Source organism: Motacilla alba, chromosome 2, assembly GCF_015832195.1.
Source record: "Motacilla alba alba isolate MOTALB_02 chromosome 2, Motacilla_alba_V1.0_pri, whole genome shotgun sequence".
In the NCBI taxonomy this organism is placed as follows: domain Eukaryota; kingdom Metazoa; phylum Chordata; class Aves; order Passeriformes; family Motacillidae; genus Motacilla; species Motacilla alba.
Genome location: NC_052017.1, coordinates 109,875,380 through 109,892,586, shown reverse-complemented (window position 1 = coordinate 109,892,586; position 17,207 = coordinate 109,875,380). Strand labels below are relative to the sequence as shown.

The 17,207-nt window shown below is 37.8% G+C and overlaps 1 protein-coding gene across 1 annotated transcript in view; it reads left to right on the top strand.

The window, feature by feature from the left end:
• Positions 1 to 17,207, top strand: part of LOC119712050 (ethanolaminephosphotransferase 1-like) — a 58,675-nt gene that overhangs the window by 10,287 nt on the left and 31,181 nt on the right. The window contains exons 2-5 of the mRNA XM_038162867.1: positions 2,792 to 2,860; positions 7,654 to 7,762; positions 9,893 to 9,967; positions 16,550 to 16,818. Of these exons, the coding sequence (XP_038018795.1) occupies positions 2,792 to 2,860; positions 7,654 to 7,762; positions 9,893 to 9,967; positions 16,550 to 16,818 (522 nt within the window). The remainder of the gene's footprint in view (positions 1 to 2,791; positions 2,861 to 7,653; positions 7,763 to 9,892; positions 9,968 to 16,549; positions 16,819 to 17,207) is intronic.

Here is a 17,207-nt window from a genome sequence, read left to right as displayed (position 1 = left end):
TTTATTTGTCAAGTTTTATTTTTGCCGTGACTGAAAACTATTTTTCCATGGGTGTTTCCTTTGGTCTGGGTAAAACAAATTATTGTGGAGAGAAGCGCAAATTTCCATTCTTCTGCACATCTGCTGAATGTTCCTTCCCCACCCAGAGAACCAACAGTTCAACCACAGACATAGGAATTAACAGGATGAAGTGTGGTGTGTCTTGAAATGTCTTTAGGTGACAAAAGCTGGCTGTAATTCTCCTTTTTTCCCCCCTCCTTTTTCCAATAAGGTCTGTTTTGATTTTTGGTGCTTGACTTTGGAAACTGTGAGGCAAACAAAAAGCTGACTGTGTCTCTTGTTAGTGTCTGTTATGTAGAGATATGTTGAACAGCTACCTAATCTCTTACATTTTCCAGTAAAGAAAATACAAAAATTATATAGTATCTATACAGTCTCTTATATTTTCTCTATAAGAAAACAATTTCTAAGAAATGAGACTGATTTTCCTTTTTTTAATTTTCTTCTAAGAGCAAGCAGTAGTTCTGAACAGCCAGTGAATATTTTGGATAGAAAGCCTCATTTTACTGTTGTAGTTTATCTAGCATTTTCTGATTTTATTTGTGATTTATTTTATTTTACTTTGACTTGGGGGTGAGGGGGAAAGAGAATGCCAAAGTAGAAACAAGGGTAAAACTCTCTTATTTTGACCTTTGCACATTCTTATCCAGGTATGGCTGAATTCATTGAATTTACTGGTCAGCAAATTTTTCTATCTTTCACATACTCTTTGAATACCAGCTGAGGTAAGGAAATGGGCAGTAGCCACAGTGAAACTTTGAGTAGACTCCTGATTACCTGGAACCTCAAAAGTGCTTATGGATACTTTGAATCTTCTTCATTTTCAGAGGGTTGCCATAGTTCTCATGTGAACTAAGTAGTAGCTGACTGGTCTGTTGGCATAAATATTGTATAGCTTGGTATTATTGTTAATTTTGGCATAAACTTAAGCAAAGCCTCCAGGTTTTGGTAATTCACATGCAAGCTGGACTATCAAAAGTTCAAACAGTTGTAATAAGCAGTGTTTATAAACAGATAAATACAACATCTGGACCTGCAAATACATACAGAATAATAAAAACCTAGATTTTACCTGCAAATTAATTTTTTTTCTGAGGTAATGTAATTAAGAATTCTAATACATATTCCAGTGGCAAATCTGTTGATGACAAAATTGCATCGGATATTAAGTAATATGGGTGGCAGCAGCAGAGAAAAAGGATACATCAAAGTGAACACTTACAGCATTTTTAGAAAAATTAAAATCAGTTATGTACACTTCATTAAATGGAAATTTTATTCCATTTGGAAATGGAATGGGCAGTCTGGTCTGACCAGTTACTGCTAGGTGATATTTGTCAGTATGTATTTACAGTGAATAGCTGTGTTATAATAATTTTATTGGACGCTATGTTTATGATCTGTGATTTAAACTTGAACACAAAAAATTACTATGTGAATGCTTTGTTTTGTCCAGAAGGTAATTAAAACATATGCTTTGTATTCAGATAGAAAAAGGAAATGTATGGAAAAGTTCCTAAGCATTTCATATGTAGTACCTGAATTTAAGACAAGTGCCTAAATTGCTTTGATAATTAATTACTTGGAACAGGTACTTTCAGAGTGCAGTCTCTTCCAAAGAGTAGTTGGCTAACAGAGGTCAATAAATTAACTATATGTATGGAGAGACAATTAACTGCTAGCTGAAGTTATGTGAAAGGAGACTCTTTGTCATCAGCTCTTCTGCAAGTGAACAGCTTTGTCAAACTGTGGTCTAACACATCCCATCTTACTCCCATTTTCTGCACATGGTGTTTGGACAGTGCTATATATAGATATATCTGAATCTTTGTGAGTCATATGCATCATCCTAGCAATGTTAAGCCATATATGCACTTTCAAAGTCCAAGAATTTCTGAAATAATTACGTGTACCACCCCAATGATGGATAACTTCTTCCAATGTCTACCTGCCAGGGCTCAAGTACATTGTTTTGAGTGGTATTATCAATTAAGATTGTTCTTCCCAAGATTATTCTGTGTTCTGCAGTCTCAAAGCAGAATAAAACTTGATACTGTCCTCTGAGGAAAAAATGAGACAACAGCAATTCAGGGTGACCTTGGATTTCTGAAATATTTTGTTTACAAAAGATATAGCTATGTACTTGCTGGAATTTATAAAACACATGTATTTTCAAGGCTATCCAATAGAGAAATGTTATTGTGGTAATGAACTGTGCTATTTTAGAGCTCATTTTTATAGTAACATTGCCTTACATGAATTAGCATAGTGCAAATGCAACTGTGTTACTATGACAAAAGCTGTGTATCTCTGCAAGATAGTACTCCACCTACAAACACATTCCATATTCACTGTCTATCCTTCATACTAGCAATGAACTGGTGCGCAGACTGTGCATTACTGGTAGTGGAAATGAAGGTGTTAAATCCAAAATACAGAGGAAATGCAGAATTTTATAGGGTTGTAAAATTAATAAGAATTTAAAAGTAAAATGTAACTGCAGAGCTGTTTGCCATTTCACAAACCTAACTATGTGTTAATACATAGAGTTGCTAACAAGGTAATTGTAAACCAGGCCAGTGCTTTTAAATGAAATAAAACCTGTACAAATCAGAATAAAATAAATTTACACCAGTCTCACTGAGTGCTCTTAGATGCTGAAGGATATGCAGTCCTGGAAAAATAGCCATTGTTCTGGGCTTTGTTTAACATGCTTGCTTTTTCCTCACAGTACAGTGCTGTGGATACAAATCCTTTATCTGTGTATGTTATGCAGCCCATCTGGAATAAAATTATTAAGGTAAGAATTTAATTTAATACAAACATAACATGTGAATATAAGAATTTGTTTTAAATATAGCGAGTACTTTCATTTAAAAATACATATTAATCAATAAAGCTGAAATGAAGACATCTGATAAAAGAAAACAAATGTTGCAGGATATTTAGCTGTGTTTAAGGTGTGTTGTTTTGAGATTTTTTTTTTAGAAAGAAAGAGCTTGTTTCTTTTTTTCTGATTGCTGTAGAAAAGGCATCCATTTCTTCTCTGCATCTTTCATTATTACATCTTTCATTAAACAGCTTTGCAGACATGGATGGTTTTACTTAGTACAGATTATTTTTGTGCAGCATATGCTGCCTAACAACAGCATGGCTTTCTCTCTGTGGTGTGCATATGATTTTATGCAAGCACTGTCTCATTTTCTCCCGAGGGGACTTGCTTGAGACAGCCAGGCGTTCCTCGCAGAAGCTGAAAATGAGAGTGGTTACCATGATCACCATAACGATTGGAAGATGCCATCTCTTGAATGCATTGCAATCTGCAGTTTTTAAAAATAAAACACTCACAATTAGTTATGCTGTTTTTGAAAAAAAAACCAAACAAAAACCAACTATATCTCAAATAAATATGAACTTTATTGATCTCCAAGGAAGCACTGACTTCTGCATCTCCCTCATTACAGGAAATGTTTAGATTGGAGCAGACTTGAAAATAAACCTTTGTACCAACAAAAAAAGGATGTATGTGGTCAGAGTGTTGTTGGATCTGCTATCTTTGGATTCTGTAATTCGGGTGTTGATTTTTCTTGATATGGCAGGAAAATCATAATCCCTAATTCATAACCTCAGAGTAATTTCATGGAAAGTGTTCATATGACCCAAGTGAAGAATTAAAATACAGCTTGAACACGGGATGAGAAAAAAGAAGTTCAAAGATGTGACACTGACTTCAGTAATTCAATTCAGAGACTTTGTTTTTATTGCCATCATAATATTGAGGAAAACAATGAGGCAGGAAATCCCCTCCAGCACTCGGGCATGGGAGATGAGTAGAGGCTTTACTGTGCACTTGCCCTTTGTTTTAGATGTGTGAGTATTCGTCTGCTCTCAGATTGAAGGGGGAGTGTTGTAAATGCAAAACTTCCTTTGCAGATAATTTCTCCTAATAGTTGCAGCAGTTTACCAGAAGAAGAACAACATTATTGAATGTTCCCATATAGCTTAGCCACAATAGAATTGTTTGTAAAATATCAGTAGGAATGCAAGTTGCCATAATGGTTTTGTTCCTGAACAGTGCATTGCAATAGGGAAATTGGGATAATTTTAAAAGAATTTTTAAAGAATGTTTTGCATCTACTATGTTCATTTAAAATTGGGCAGTACAAGTGTGCCTCTTGATGACTGGGAGAAGTTCCTTCACTCAGTTTAGACATCCTGATGCATCCATTCTCAGATATGAATGAATTATTTTTTAGTTTCTAAACTGGTGATAATAAAATTTCCACATGGACTATTTTTACTAGATTGTAGAGGAGTTTTACAAAAAGCAACCTTAAATTCACTGAGCCAAGCAAAAAAAAAAAAAAAAAAAAAAAAAAAAAAAAAAAAACCAACAAAAAAACCCAAAAAAAACCAAAGCCCCAATAACTCACGAGAACAATGGCTTGAGATTCTGGTCTTGCCTTTCATATGCCTGCTTAATCCTAATGGCAACACAAGTTTCTCTGTATTCCACAATATAGAGTTCATTGGAAGAAGTGTTTCCTATGTTATAAGTCATTATCATTCATTGTAAAATGTACTTCCTGTGTTACAAGAAATTAAGAAAAGCTTGACATTAAAAATCTTTGAATTTGTGAGCTGAAAACATATTGTTAAAACCCAGCTCATTTATCTCTGGTGTGGATGCTGGACAATGAGAGGAAAAGGAGGAAATCCCACTGGAATACACAGGTGTGTGCCAGTATCACTGAAATCAATTAAACTCTCCTCTGTTGCCTTTATGAACTTTGATTTTATCAGCAGAATTGGGCAAGAGTAGCATTTTAGTGGTCTCAAGTGACCTAGTGAAGTTGGAACAGAGCTTTATATAAATGTGTGCTTTACCATTTATTATCCAAATAGTTGCTGTATTAAAGCATTTGCTGTTTGTATTAAGGCTTTTAGAATGAATGGCTAGACCCAGAGAACCAGAAATCAGTTAATACTTCGTGGAACTAAGAGTTTTTTAAAAGGTTCAAGGTTTTTGCCAGAGAGCAGATGTGATTTGCCCCATGGCACCTCCAGTTGTATTAATCATGTAGCACATTGATGTATTAGACCTCTACTGTCTGTTAATTATTCAATAAAGATTGCACCTCATCCCTCTATAGCATACCAATAAATTCAGGCTCTATTTTTCCAAGGTGTGCAAGAAGTTAATCTTGAACACCCTGTGATTTTCTAATTATGAAACAGGGTGATGGTAGTGTAATGCCAACTAAAAAGATAAGGAGCATTAAATATAACAAAAGGGATTTTGCAACTGGAATACTTTCCAAATACCTAGACAGATTAGGTTCAGTAAGGATCAAAAGAACCTGATTAAGGTTTTAACTGCAGGAGAGTCTGTTTTCCTGAGGACAGAACTCCTGCAACTGTTTTTCATGGTGTGTCTGTTAGCCAAAGGGATTGCGACTATAACAAGTTGGAAAACCTTTGAAAGTTTCCTTCTTAAAATACCCAGTTAGCAGAAAAGTGGGTTAAAATAACTTCATGTTTGCACCATGGAAGCATGAATTATTTCCTGTAATAAGTTAAGGATGACATTGTGACTGCTTAGAATGATGAGCCTAATTAGAAAGCAGACGTTTGTGGTGCCCGACTTGATTTGATTGTCAACAATTCTCATGAATCATCCAGGAAAAAGCAGTCAGTTTATCCATGTATATCCATGTAAACATTTCATCCATAATGTCTTAAAGCACTCTTTCGATCTATGATGTAGATTAAAAGAGACAAATCTAGATTTTTTTTTCAGTGTTTGTGCTTCTTATATCATGGAAGGTCAGAGATACCAGATAAATCCCAGCAGGAGATCCATCTTCTTCATCCTCAGGTAGCAAAGCTGGGAGACGTGCAGGTGTTGCTGCATGCTGAGCATGCAGTTAGTGTAAGAAAGGGAGACCATGCAGTGAAGGGTTCCTCCTTAGATGCTCTCCAAAAGGAATTTCAGGGGACATTTGCTGTCCTTTTTCTTAGCGGTTTAGATCTGCCCCTTTGAACACTCAGAATGATAGATATGTTACATTTTTTAAATTGTTGCTGTATGCATTCATTCCGTGGTGTATTTTAAATACAATGAAAGCTGACATACAGTGTTTTAAAATCAGTGATAAAGTCCTACTGATAAGGAAAGCAAATATCAGATATAATAGTTTTCCCAATGTTATTACAGGAAATGTCTAAGAAACATAATGGAAAAGTGTTCAGGAACTCTAATCTGATTTGTTGAAGTGCACACTTAGTCTGCACACCATCGGTTTCTCAATTTCTCCTGAATATTACAAATTATAGTTGAAAAAGATAAGCTAGTCAGGATAGGTAATCAGTCAAAGCATTCAGATTTTAAAAGTAAATTTAAGTAAATGTAGTAGTTGGATAGAATAAATAAATATGTATTAATCTGTCTCTTCAGCTAGCTAGTCCAGAGATATTAACAAAACATTTGATTTCAAAACTATTGTTAGTATAGTTATAGTATACTATAAATACTATAGTGTATTGTAAATATACTGTGGTATATTGTAATATACTATTCCTGTTAGCATCAGGAATTATTTGACTTGATTTTCTTTAATATTTTCTTTTACTATTTTATAGTGTTCACATACTTTATATACATTTTAAGTCCTTGGACACTCCAAATAATTTAATTATAAGCCTCCAGTATTTTTGTGTTTTATATATATTGATAATGTGTTTGAGTGATGGTAATGGTTGATACTTAGTATTTCTGCAAATATGTTCTGTCTAAAAATCATGTAGAAAGCTGTATAGGCTATTTCAAAAAATATTCTGGAGAAACTGTGTTACTTGGGAAGAGTATTTTCAAAAGGAATTCCTTTTGCAGTGGAAGGAGCATATTAAAGCCACAGGGAATGAATGCCTGAGAATGATTACTGGGACAAAGAGGTTTAGGTGAAGGCAGAGAGTCCTTTTCAGTACCCTCCAAAGTGAAATTAATAATGGAGTGTTAATAATTGATGAGTAAAGAGGGAGACCCTGTCAGAAAGTTGCTATCTAGAGAGTAGGGAGATGCTTGTAACAGGGAGATCTTCTGAATCTGAAAGTGTAGTGCACTCAGGGTCTGATTTAGTTGATGTTTGGAGTAAGAAATTATTCACATACTTTGGAAGAAGAACTTTCCTTGTTATAGAGTGGGAATACAATGCTTAAAAAACCTACCACGTGGATGCTGAATTACCACACTGGGGTGCTGTAGTCTTCTTTCAGTTCTGATACAGCTGATCACAGAAGGCTTTCCTTGGGAGCTGGGTAAATGAGGATAATGTACCACATTTTAAAGGGAGTACAATATTTTAAAAATATCATTCTTACTGCAGTCACAGAAATCAGGTGAAAGGATTGCATTTGAAAATAAATTTCAGAAATTAAAACTGTATTTTGATTTGAAAATGGGGAAATATACACAAATCTGAATATTGCTGATGTAATAGAAAAGCTTCTTTCCTGATATAAAATATTTTATTAAAATAAGATATACAATTTGAAATACAATTTTTCTGATTTTTTCCTTTCATTTTTTAACAGATAGTGCCTTTGTGGATTGCTCCTAACCTGTTGACATTCTCTGGATTTGTCATGATTTTATTTAATTATTTTCTAATATCTTTTTATGACTGGGACTACACTGCCTCAGGTAAATATGTTCACATTGTAATTTTTCAGAATTATTGAACTGCTTATACTTCTGAATGTTACACGGAGGTATCAGACACTTAAATCTTCCACTTATTCCCTTAATAAGGCTCCTATAGGTGCAGATAGGAGAATCTACCTCACTCATAGCATTATAAATTTAGATCATTTTATTGAAAAATCTAATTTAATTTTATCCCTAAAATGGGTTTCAGCATATGCTGCTTGAAGTCTCTGATAAGATCTCATTATATTTAAAGTTTATTCCAGGTTTAAAATATGCAGCCAAAATCCACTTGAATATTCTTCATAACATTTTTATTGATTTCATATTTCCTTTATACCTAAATTGATGCCTGAAGGAGTTAACTTTCTTTTCATTTCTCCACATATTCACATCCCCTATTCAAGACTGCTTCTAGACAAAAACATAGTTTCTAAATAAATGTCTCTTCAAATTATGACTTTCGAAATCCAAGTCCATGTTTGCTCCTCATTGAAGACCAAGTCAGAAATTTTTTGGATCTGATTGCTCTTAAATGTGGAGCACCTTTGGTTTGGGCTTCTCAGACCAGCTGTTGGAGCCCAGAGAAGGTAGTAAGAATCTTCCAGGTGATTAATATGTAAAATATATATAGATAAAAGGCTTTGATTTTCTTTAAATTAGACAATTCAGTGAAGATAACACTTTTATTTCCTGAAACAACTACATTTAGCTTCATTTTGTTATGCCTGTGGTTAGCTTCAGGAGGTACCCTTTGGTGTGAGCTGTACATTCAGCACAGCAATTCCAGAGGCAGGGATGCTTGTTAGAAGTTTTGGTTCAAAAGTTACATTTTCATGACCAGCTTGTTATATAGTTGTCTGGCCTCCTTCTTGAACACCTGGTGCTTTTTTTTATCAATGCAGATGATATTTACTCAGCCCTGTAATAAAAGAACATCCAGAACAGATCTTTCTAATGGGATAATGTTATCTCGGCACATTCTGAGTAGATATACATGGAACTTGAAGACATTTGAAATGGTGATTAAGTCTGTTAGAGTTGAGACTTGTAGGTGTAGTTTACAAGCTCTTCCTGAGTCCACATGAGACTCACTCCCCATGAGAGCACACATGAGAGCACTCCCCATCATTTCTCAGTTGATGTAAAACTTTCATGCAACTTAAAGGGCCTCTGGAGTATCATATATCAATCCTATACTTAGGATCAGAAATAAAAAATTTAATTTCCTGCACAGTTGGTTTTCGTAGTACAGTTTGCAGATTCGCAGCTAGGAGTCAGGAATTGTCATCTTTTCTTTCAGAATGGCAAGATGAGACACTGAGACACTGAGATGAGGTGGTCAGGTCACTGCTTTCGGTGCTGGTATCTCCTGGCATCATTCAGGCAAGGACACACCTCTATATGCAGGAATTCCCTGTGTTTGGTGCCAAATGGCAGAAACCTGAGAGGACTTTGCATTTACAGTTGTTTAGTGTTGATGTAGTATTGGCTGATGTTTAAGTTAAATAGAAGTCTCTTTGGAAAAAGGATCAATTTCTTTAAAGGAGCAACAATAAACTTGGATTAATGCTGTCAGCAGAGCAAGAACAGAACTCTGGGCTCTGTCCAATTCAACTATCTTTTCCTTTTTCTCATGGAAAAAAAAAAAAAGGTTTGCTAGTATGCTAGTATTTCTGCTGGTCTTAGGACAAAAGCTTCCTGTTCAGATCTGTGTGGTGAAAGTGTTACACAAACCCCAGACTGGTACTGATAATAATGCTTGAAAACTTTTTTTCTATATATTACATGAATATTAACTAATTTTTCAATGGATAGTCTTCCCATGACCTGTGAATATTTTTGCCTAGTTGCTATCATTGTTTTTTGTGCAATACTAAAGTCATTTCAGGACCAAAAAACCTTTCTCTATTACCTTTTGTCCTTTACGGTGGAAACACATTCAAGCCTGCTCAGTGCTTCTTTGATAGAGCTCACCAGTGCCTGAAGGACAGACTGAAATATTTCGATCTGTTTGATGCAGTGTGTTAATCAGTGGCAGCTAGTTTGTATCTGTGTGCATATCTTGATGGATTTCTTTGATGTTAACCCCTGTTACACTGACTCACTACCCCATTTTTTTTTCAGGTACCAGTCCTGGACTTGTTCCCACCTGGGTGTGGCTGTTCAGTGCTTTTACCACCTTTTGTGCTTATGCTTTAGGTAATGTACAGTGAAATAATTTGCATGTCTGACATTTTCATGTAATTTTATCTTCAAATTCACTAGTGATGATTCTGAGATAAAGAGGCATTGTGGATAAATTACTGATCTCTTTCCAAAACAGTTCTTGTAGATTAAAAAAAAAAACCTAACTAAAAAACCCCAAACCACAACACCAAAAAAAAATTATCAGACTTAAACCCAAACCAGCATGTTAAGTAGTATATTAGAGGCTCTATTACAGTAACTCCTATCCCTCTTGAATGTTCAAATTATTTTAGAGGAACAATGGAAATCATCATATAGCAGCAGTCTGGTTCCAATCCCCCTGCCATGGGCAGAGATAACTTCCACTAGATCAGTTTGCCCAGAGCCCCATCCAGTCTGGCCTTGAACACTTCCAGGGATGGAACATTCCCAGCTTCTCCAGGCAACCCAATCCAGGGCCTCACCATCCTCACAATAAAGATTTTCTTGCTAATACCTAATCTAAACCTGCCTTCTTGTTAGGTAGGTTTTTCAGTGAGCCCATTCCCCCTTGTCGTATCCCTACATGCCCTCGACAAAAGTCCCTCTCCAGCTCTCCTGTAACCCCTTTAAGTACTGGAAGGCTGCTGTAAGGACTCCCTGGAGCTTTCTATTCTCCAGGCTGAACCACCCTGATTCTCTCAGCCTTCTTTATAGGAGAGTCACTGCTGGTTGGTTTCATAAAAATCTTTGTCCCTCGATGATGACATTCTGAGAAGCTCAGACATCAGAATTAGCAGAGGGTGCTTTCAAAGAAATAGGAAAAATAAAGGACAACGCAGAAAAAAGGAAATTGTTAGGCACTTCGGTGCTCAAGGAGTGTGTCAGGAGAAGTGGTGATGACAGATGTGATGACAGGCCTGAGCTTCTTTTGGAAATAAGTATATTTTTTTTTCTTTCCTCTTGCTGTTTTTCTCCCACAACACCCACACCTCAGTTTCATATTCCATTTTTACTGCTTCATTCTGTGCCACGAGTGTATTTTTAGGTACACTGCACCTTGCTGTGCAGTGGTGTGAAGACAGACCTGAAATGATGCTGACCTGGGAGTGAGATCCACGTTAGTGTGGCTTTTTTGCTTTCTCTTCCAAAGCTCTCTTGTTCCAAATTAGACTTTCCACAGCATGGTACAACAGAGTTATTTTTTTGGAGGGACTAAAGGTGGTATATTTAAAGGACTGCACAGTTCTGTGTAATAACGGCCCAGGAAGGCTGGATACATTTAAAGAAGGAAATCATATAGACACAGGAGCAGGCTATCCCTACCTGCTGAAGAAGGAGCCATCAGGGGAGAAGACTGGCCTGGCTGAACAGGGAGCTTTCACTGGAATTTGGGGAGGAAAAAAAAGAGTTTATAACCTTGGGAAATAGGGGCAGACAATCAAGAAGAGTTACAAGGATGTCATCAGGTCTTGTAGAGAGAAAACTGGATTGGTGAAAGCTCAGCTCCATGTTGTCACTACTATGAAAGATAATACAAAGTATTATCTGTATAAATACATTAACAACAAAAAGAGGGCCATGGAAAATCTCCATCCTTTATTGGGTGCAAAGAGGAACAGGAAAAGGCTGAGGAACTTGATGCCTTCTTTGCCTCTTCAACAGAAAGACCCAATATCCTCAAGGTAGCCGGTCTGCTGAGCTGGTAGGCAGGGACAGGGAGCAGAACAGAGCTCCTGTAATCCAGGAGGGAGCAGCCAGTGCCCTGCTGTGCCAGCTGACACTCACAAGTCTGGGGACAGATGGGATCCACACCAGGATACTGAGGGAGACAGTGGAACTCTCCAGCATTTGTCACCAGTCCTGGTCAGCCAGGGGAGACTCCAGAGAACTGGAGAGCTGGCCAGTGTGATGTTCACCTGCAGGAAGGGTTGGAAGGAGGATCTGGGGAGCTCCAGGCCTGTCAGCCTGACCTCAGTGTCTGGGAAGGTTATAGAACAGATCATCTTTAGTGTCATTATGCAACACATGCAGGACAGCCAGGGGATCAGACATGTTTATCAATAATTTGAATGAGGGGATTGAGTCTACCCTCAGTAAGTTTGCAGATGACAGCAAGTTGGGTGGGAATGTTGATCTGCTGGAGGGCAGGAAGGCTCTGCAGAGGGATCTGGACAGGCTGGATCAATGGGCTGAGGCCAGTGGTGTGAGGTTCAACAAGGCCAGGTGCTGGGTCCTGCACTTTGGTCACAGCAACCCCAGGCAGTGCCACAGGCTGGGGGAAGAGTGGCTGGAAAGTGACTCAGTGGAAGAGAACCTGGGGATGGTGGTTGACAGTGGCTAATATTGACCCAGAGTGTGCCCAGGTGGCCAAAATTGCCAGTGGCATCCTGGCCTGTATCAGAAAGAGTGTGGGTAGCAGGATCAGGGCAGTGATTGTCCCTCTGTGCTCAGCATCGGTGAGGCCTCACTTTGAATCCTGTGTTCAGTTCTGGGCTCCTCACTACAAGAAGGACATTGAGGTGTTGAACGTGTGCAGAGAAGGGCAACAGAGCTGGGCAAGGGTCTGGAGCACTAATCTTATGAGCAGCAGCTGAAGGAGCTGGAGATGTTTAGTCTGGAGAAAAGGAGTCTCAGGGATGCCCTTATTGCTCTCTACAACCACCTGAAACGTGGCTGTGGCAAGGTGGGGTTTGGTCTCTTCTCCCAGAAAACAATCAACAGGACAAAAGGAAATAACCTCAAGCTGTGCCAGGGGAGATTGCTGTGTGACATCAGGAAGAAATTTTTCTCTGAAAGGGTGGTTAAGCCTTGGAAAGGGCTGCCCAGGAAGGTGGTGGAATCGCTATCCCTAGAAAGTGTTCAAGAAACTTCTGGACATGCATTATGATTTAGTTGACATGGTGGTGTTCAGTCAGAGATTGAACTCAATGATCTTGGAGGTCTTTTTCAACCTTAATTAATTCTAAATGTACCCTCTCTTTGGTGAGGCCATTGCAGTGTAGCAATATATTTGTGTGCCATATTTGAGATCCTCAAGCTATATACAGATGTGTTATACATGCTGGCTGCAGTGCAGGGCAGAGGGGCTGACCACTTTTGGAATCAGACCAATGCATGTAGAGCCATCTTGACTGACCTGGGTTTATCCCCTTGAGCAGATCTCTCCCTCTGCATTGTACATATCTTGGCATTTCTATTCAGTTGGTGAGATTGTGCCAAAATCTTTTTGTCCAGAATTTCTTTGGATTTGTACCATAAAAAGAAATGGGACAACAATCCATTGAGGTGACTGTTACTCAGATTTCTCTAGCAGCTCTCTGTACTCAGAAGCAGTGGTTTCTTTTGTGAAAACCATTTTTTATATCATTGTATGGAATTTAATGAAGTGACTATTGCTTCATAAATTGGAATTACATATTGAACTGTTACTGTATGGCACCCCAGAAGGCTCATGGGAAGTTCAGCTTCTGAGATTTTTAATGTAGATGGTTTTTTCCAGTGAAGGTTGTAGTTCCTAATACTTGGAAGACAAGGAATATGATGTTGACAGTCAAAGCTATAATGAACTAATATATATGTAGATTTTTATGTCTGCTGTCCAAGCCACTTCATGTAATATTTAGTCAGATATTTAATTTTGCATGGCCAAAGTTTTCCCTCTGGACGACTGCAAAGAACCATAATAACTAACTAAATATGCAACTGTAATCTTTCTCAGCTTATTTTAATGACACAGTTACTCTCTCCAAATTCCCTAACATGCTGCTCTCCATCCCTCCTGCTTTTTTAAGGTGGTTTGGTATCATTTCCTTTCCATGAAATGGAGTGCTTTTTGCTGTTACTTTGAATTCCACTCTTTAAAAGTTATATAAACTTTATAAAATTGAGTATTTATGAAACTTTGTGAGACAAAATAATAATAAAAGAATTCTAAAGCAATGGAAGCATGAGACTGTGTATGTTAACCAATGAACACACACCATTGTTGGCATGAATGATTTCAAACTGAAACCTAAACCAGAAAATATTTTCAGTCTTTTAAAAAGCTAATGAAACTACATGGAAAATGTGGTTAAGGATTTCTGAAAGTCCAGTTTGATGTATGCATCAGATAGTTCCTGTATTTTTTTCCATGACCATTATAATTAGAAGTACTGTAGTTTAGCACAATATTATAAGCTTCTTTTTAGAAAAAAAACAAGTTCTTGCAAAATGAAAAACACTTTTCACTGTGAGGTACATATTTTAGTATCTGTATACTTGTGTGACAACGTAAAATTTATAAACAGACAAATGTTCTAACATTCTTATTTTTAAATAGTAACACCTGTGTACCTGAATCCTGTCTGATTTGGGATAGGTGTTCTTGGTATATAAAACACCACAAACTCTTTAGGATTGCTTATATCTTTACTTGCTGGTTAGGTTTCAGGGATATTGTTCAATGGATGGAAGAATTTCTAATTTTATTGCAACATCTTTCAAGTAAACTCAAGCTTATACAGTTTTCTTTCTGCACATTTCACTAAGATGATGAAAATTCAATGGAAATGTTATTAGACAGAGAATGAGTCTCTAGAAGGAGGCAAGCTGTATTTGAAATCCTCTATGAGATATAGTTTAAGTTTTAGAGTTCTGAGAACTGTCTCAAGAGATTTGTTTTTGAGCAGAGGATATATCACAGCTGTTTAGATATTACAACAGAGATATAGTCTAAAATCTGTACAAAATGAAATCCCATCTTTTCCTGGTTTAGGTCCCTGAAGTATATTTACATTAAACAAAACTCACAGTACTGCCAAATAATCCAGAGAAGTAGCATATGATCTACAGCAGCTGTGGTATCTTTGGTCTCACTCTGTTGTGTTCCTCATCAGTTTTGGGTTAGTAATGCTATCAATAGCTAATAATTGTTACTTATAGCATCTTCCAAGTAATATCAAAAAGAAAAGCATCTCCATTTTATTTTGAGATTCAAGACAAAACCAAGTCATCTGTAGGGTTTGTTATGTGTAGTTTTTCCTAAGAGGTTCATCCTGCATGTTTACACTTAACTTTAAGAGGAAAAGAGTTCTATTTTTCAGCTGCACAGTCTCAGAAAAGAGACTTAAGGGTATGGTTTGACATTCCAACTAAGAAACGTTACAGCTGCTAGACCACCTTTCTCCTCCCTGTGTTCACCATCCCTCCCTTGTGCCATCTCTCTTGCATTTTGTACCATTCACAATACAAATTCAGTGACCCAGAAGAAAACGTAATGTTTGCTGTCTTTCCACCAGCTGAACAGGCTGCAGGTTGCCCTGTTCAACAGCAGTGAACTATCAGATCAACTCAAACCATGTTCTCCAACTACATCCTCAGAGTAAGGTCCTGTACAGTGCTGGATCATTTTCTAAACACTCAAGTACTAAAAGTGATCAACACATAATGCACCTTAACTATAATGCAGTCTTAGACTCATATAATCATACATGTTGGAAAAGACCTTTAAGGTCATCAAGTCCAACCATTAACCCAGCAATGCCAAGTCCACCACTCAACCATGTCCCCATGTGTTTCATCTGCACACCTTTTAAATACCTCCAGCGATGGGGACTCCACCACTTACCTGAGCACCCTGTTCCAATGCTTGACAACCATCTTTGTGTAGAAATTTTTCCTAATGTCCGATGTAACCTCCCCTGGTGTGACCTGGGACCGTTTCTTCTTGTACCTGGGAGAAGAGACCAACCCCCATCTCACTAAAACCTCCTTTCAGGTGGTTGTAGAGAGTGATAAGGTCACTCCTGAGCCTCCTTTTCTCCAGGCTAAACCACCCCAGCACTCTCAGACACTCCTCATCACACTTGTGCTCCAGACCCTTCCCCAGCTCTGTTGCCATTCTCTGAACACACCCCAGCACCCCAATGTCCTTCTTGTAGTGAAGGGCCCAGAACTGAACATGGAATTAAAGGTGTGACCCCACCAGTGCCAAGTACAGTCACTGCCCTGGTCCTGCTGGCCCCACTGTTTCTGGTGGAGGCCAGGATGCCATTGGCCTTTTTGGCCATCTGAACGCACTCTGGTGTGAAAGCTGAACAACACTTTAAAATATATGTAAGCACAATACAAATACATTTTGTGAAATTTGCTCCTTTAAGCTGCCGTGTAACTGTTAGTCACTGAGGTATTGAGCGTCAAGGAACTTAAATGCCTTAGTGAATCCACCCCACAAGAGGTCTGAAGGCTCAGAGGGTCCACAGCACCAATGGATGGGCAAGAAGCTCTGTGGACACTTTTCAGCACTTGAAACTAATTGCAGGGACTGATGTAAAAATGTTTCAAGACCACTGGGAGCAAGTAATTATGAGTGTCTTTCTAAAACTCATGAGGAAAGTGGCATTTAGTTTCAGAGCTGAGGTAAGGACAGAAAAATTTCTGGATATCTGGAGCAATTATTTTATGAGCAGTTCTAACCTGTTGGTATTGAGGGGGCTGTTGTGCTTCACTTTGCTGTCATCAGTGTAATTTTCCTGTATGTTGTATATGGCAGTAGTGAATTGTATGTGAAGAAAGCTACTGCTTTTGTTGTGCTCTAATTCTTTGTTTCTTTTCCTTTCTCAATCTTTCTAGACTCCATAGATGGGAAACATGCTCGAAGGACTCAGTCCAGTACTCCCCTGGGAGAGCTATTTGACCATGGGCTGGATAGCTGGGCTACCTCCATTTTTGTGCTTTCTTTTTTTTCTGTCTGTTCCCGTGACAATGGGAAGACTGGAGTTTCTGTATATACAATGTATATGTATTTAAGCATTGTCTTGTTTAACTTCATGTGTTCACACTGGGAGAAATATAACACAGGAGTTCTTTTTCTTCCTTGGGGATATGATATAAGCCAAGTGGTAAGTATTTATCATCCCTGTTTTGGTTTTGGTTTTTTAACTATGTAATTGTTTTCATAATATTAAAGCAATAGAAAAATAGAGTTCAAGGCGAATATATTTGGCTGAGATATTGAAATATGTGAAATTGCAAAACCCTAGAAGTAATTCAGAAATATTTTCTGCAATTTGCAATAAAGGGCTGCTCTTGAGCAAATTGTCAGCATCAGTGATTCATTGCTGTGCAGGAGAAAAAGGCTTGCAGCAAGCCTAGCAGCCAGACAGTGCCCATGAGAATGTCATTTAACTGCATTTGATTTGTGGTATTAACAAAAATTTCTATGCTATCTGAAGCCACAAGCTATTTTCCCCCTCCCAATACCAGATTGTGAGGCACGATGTGAATTAGT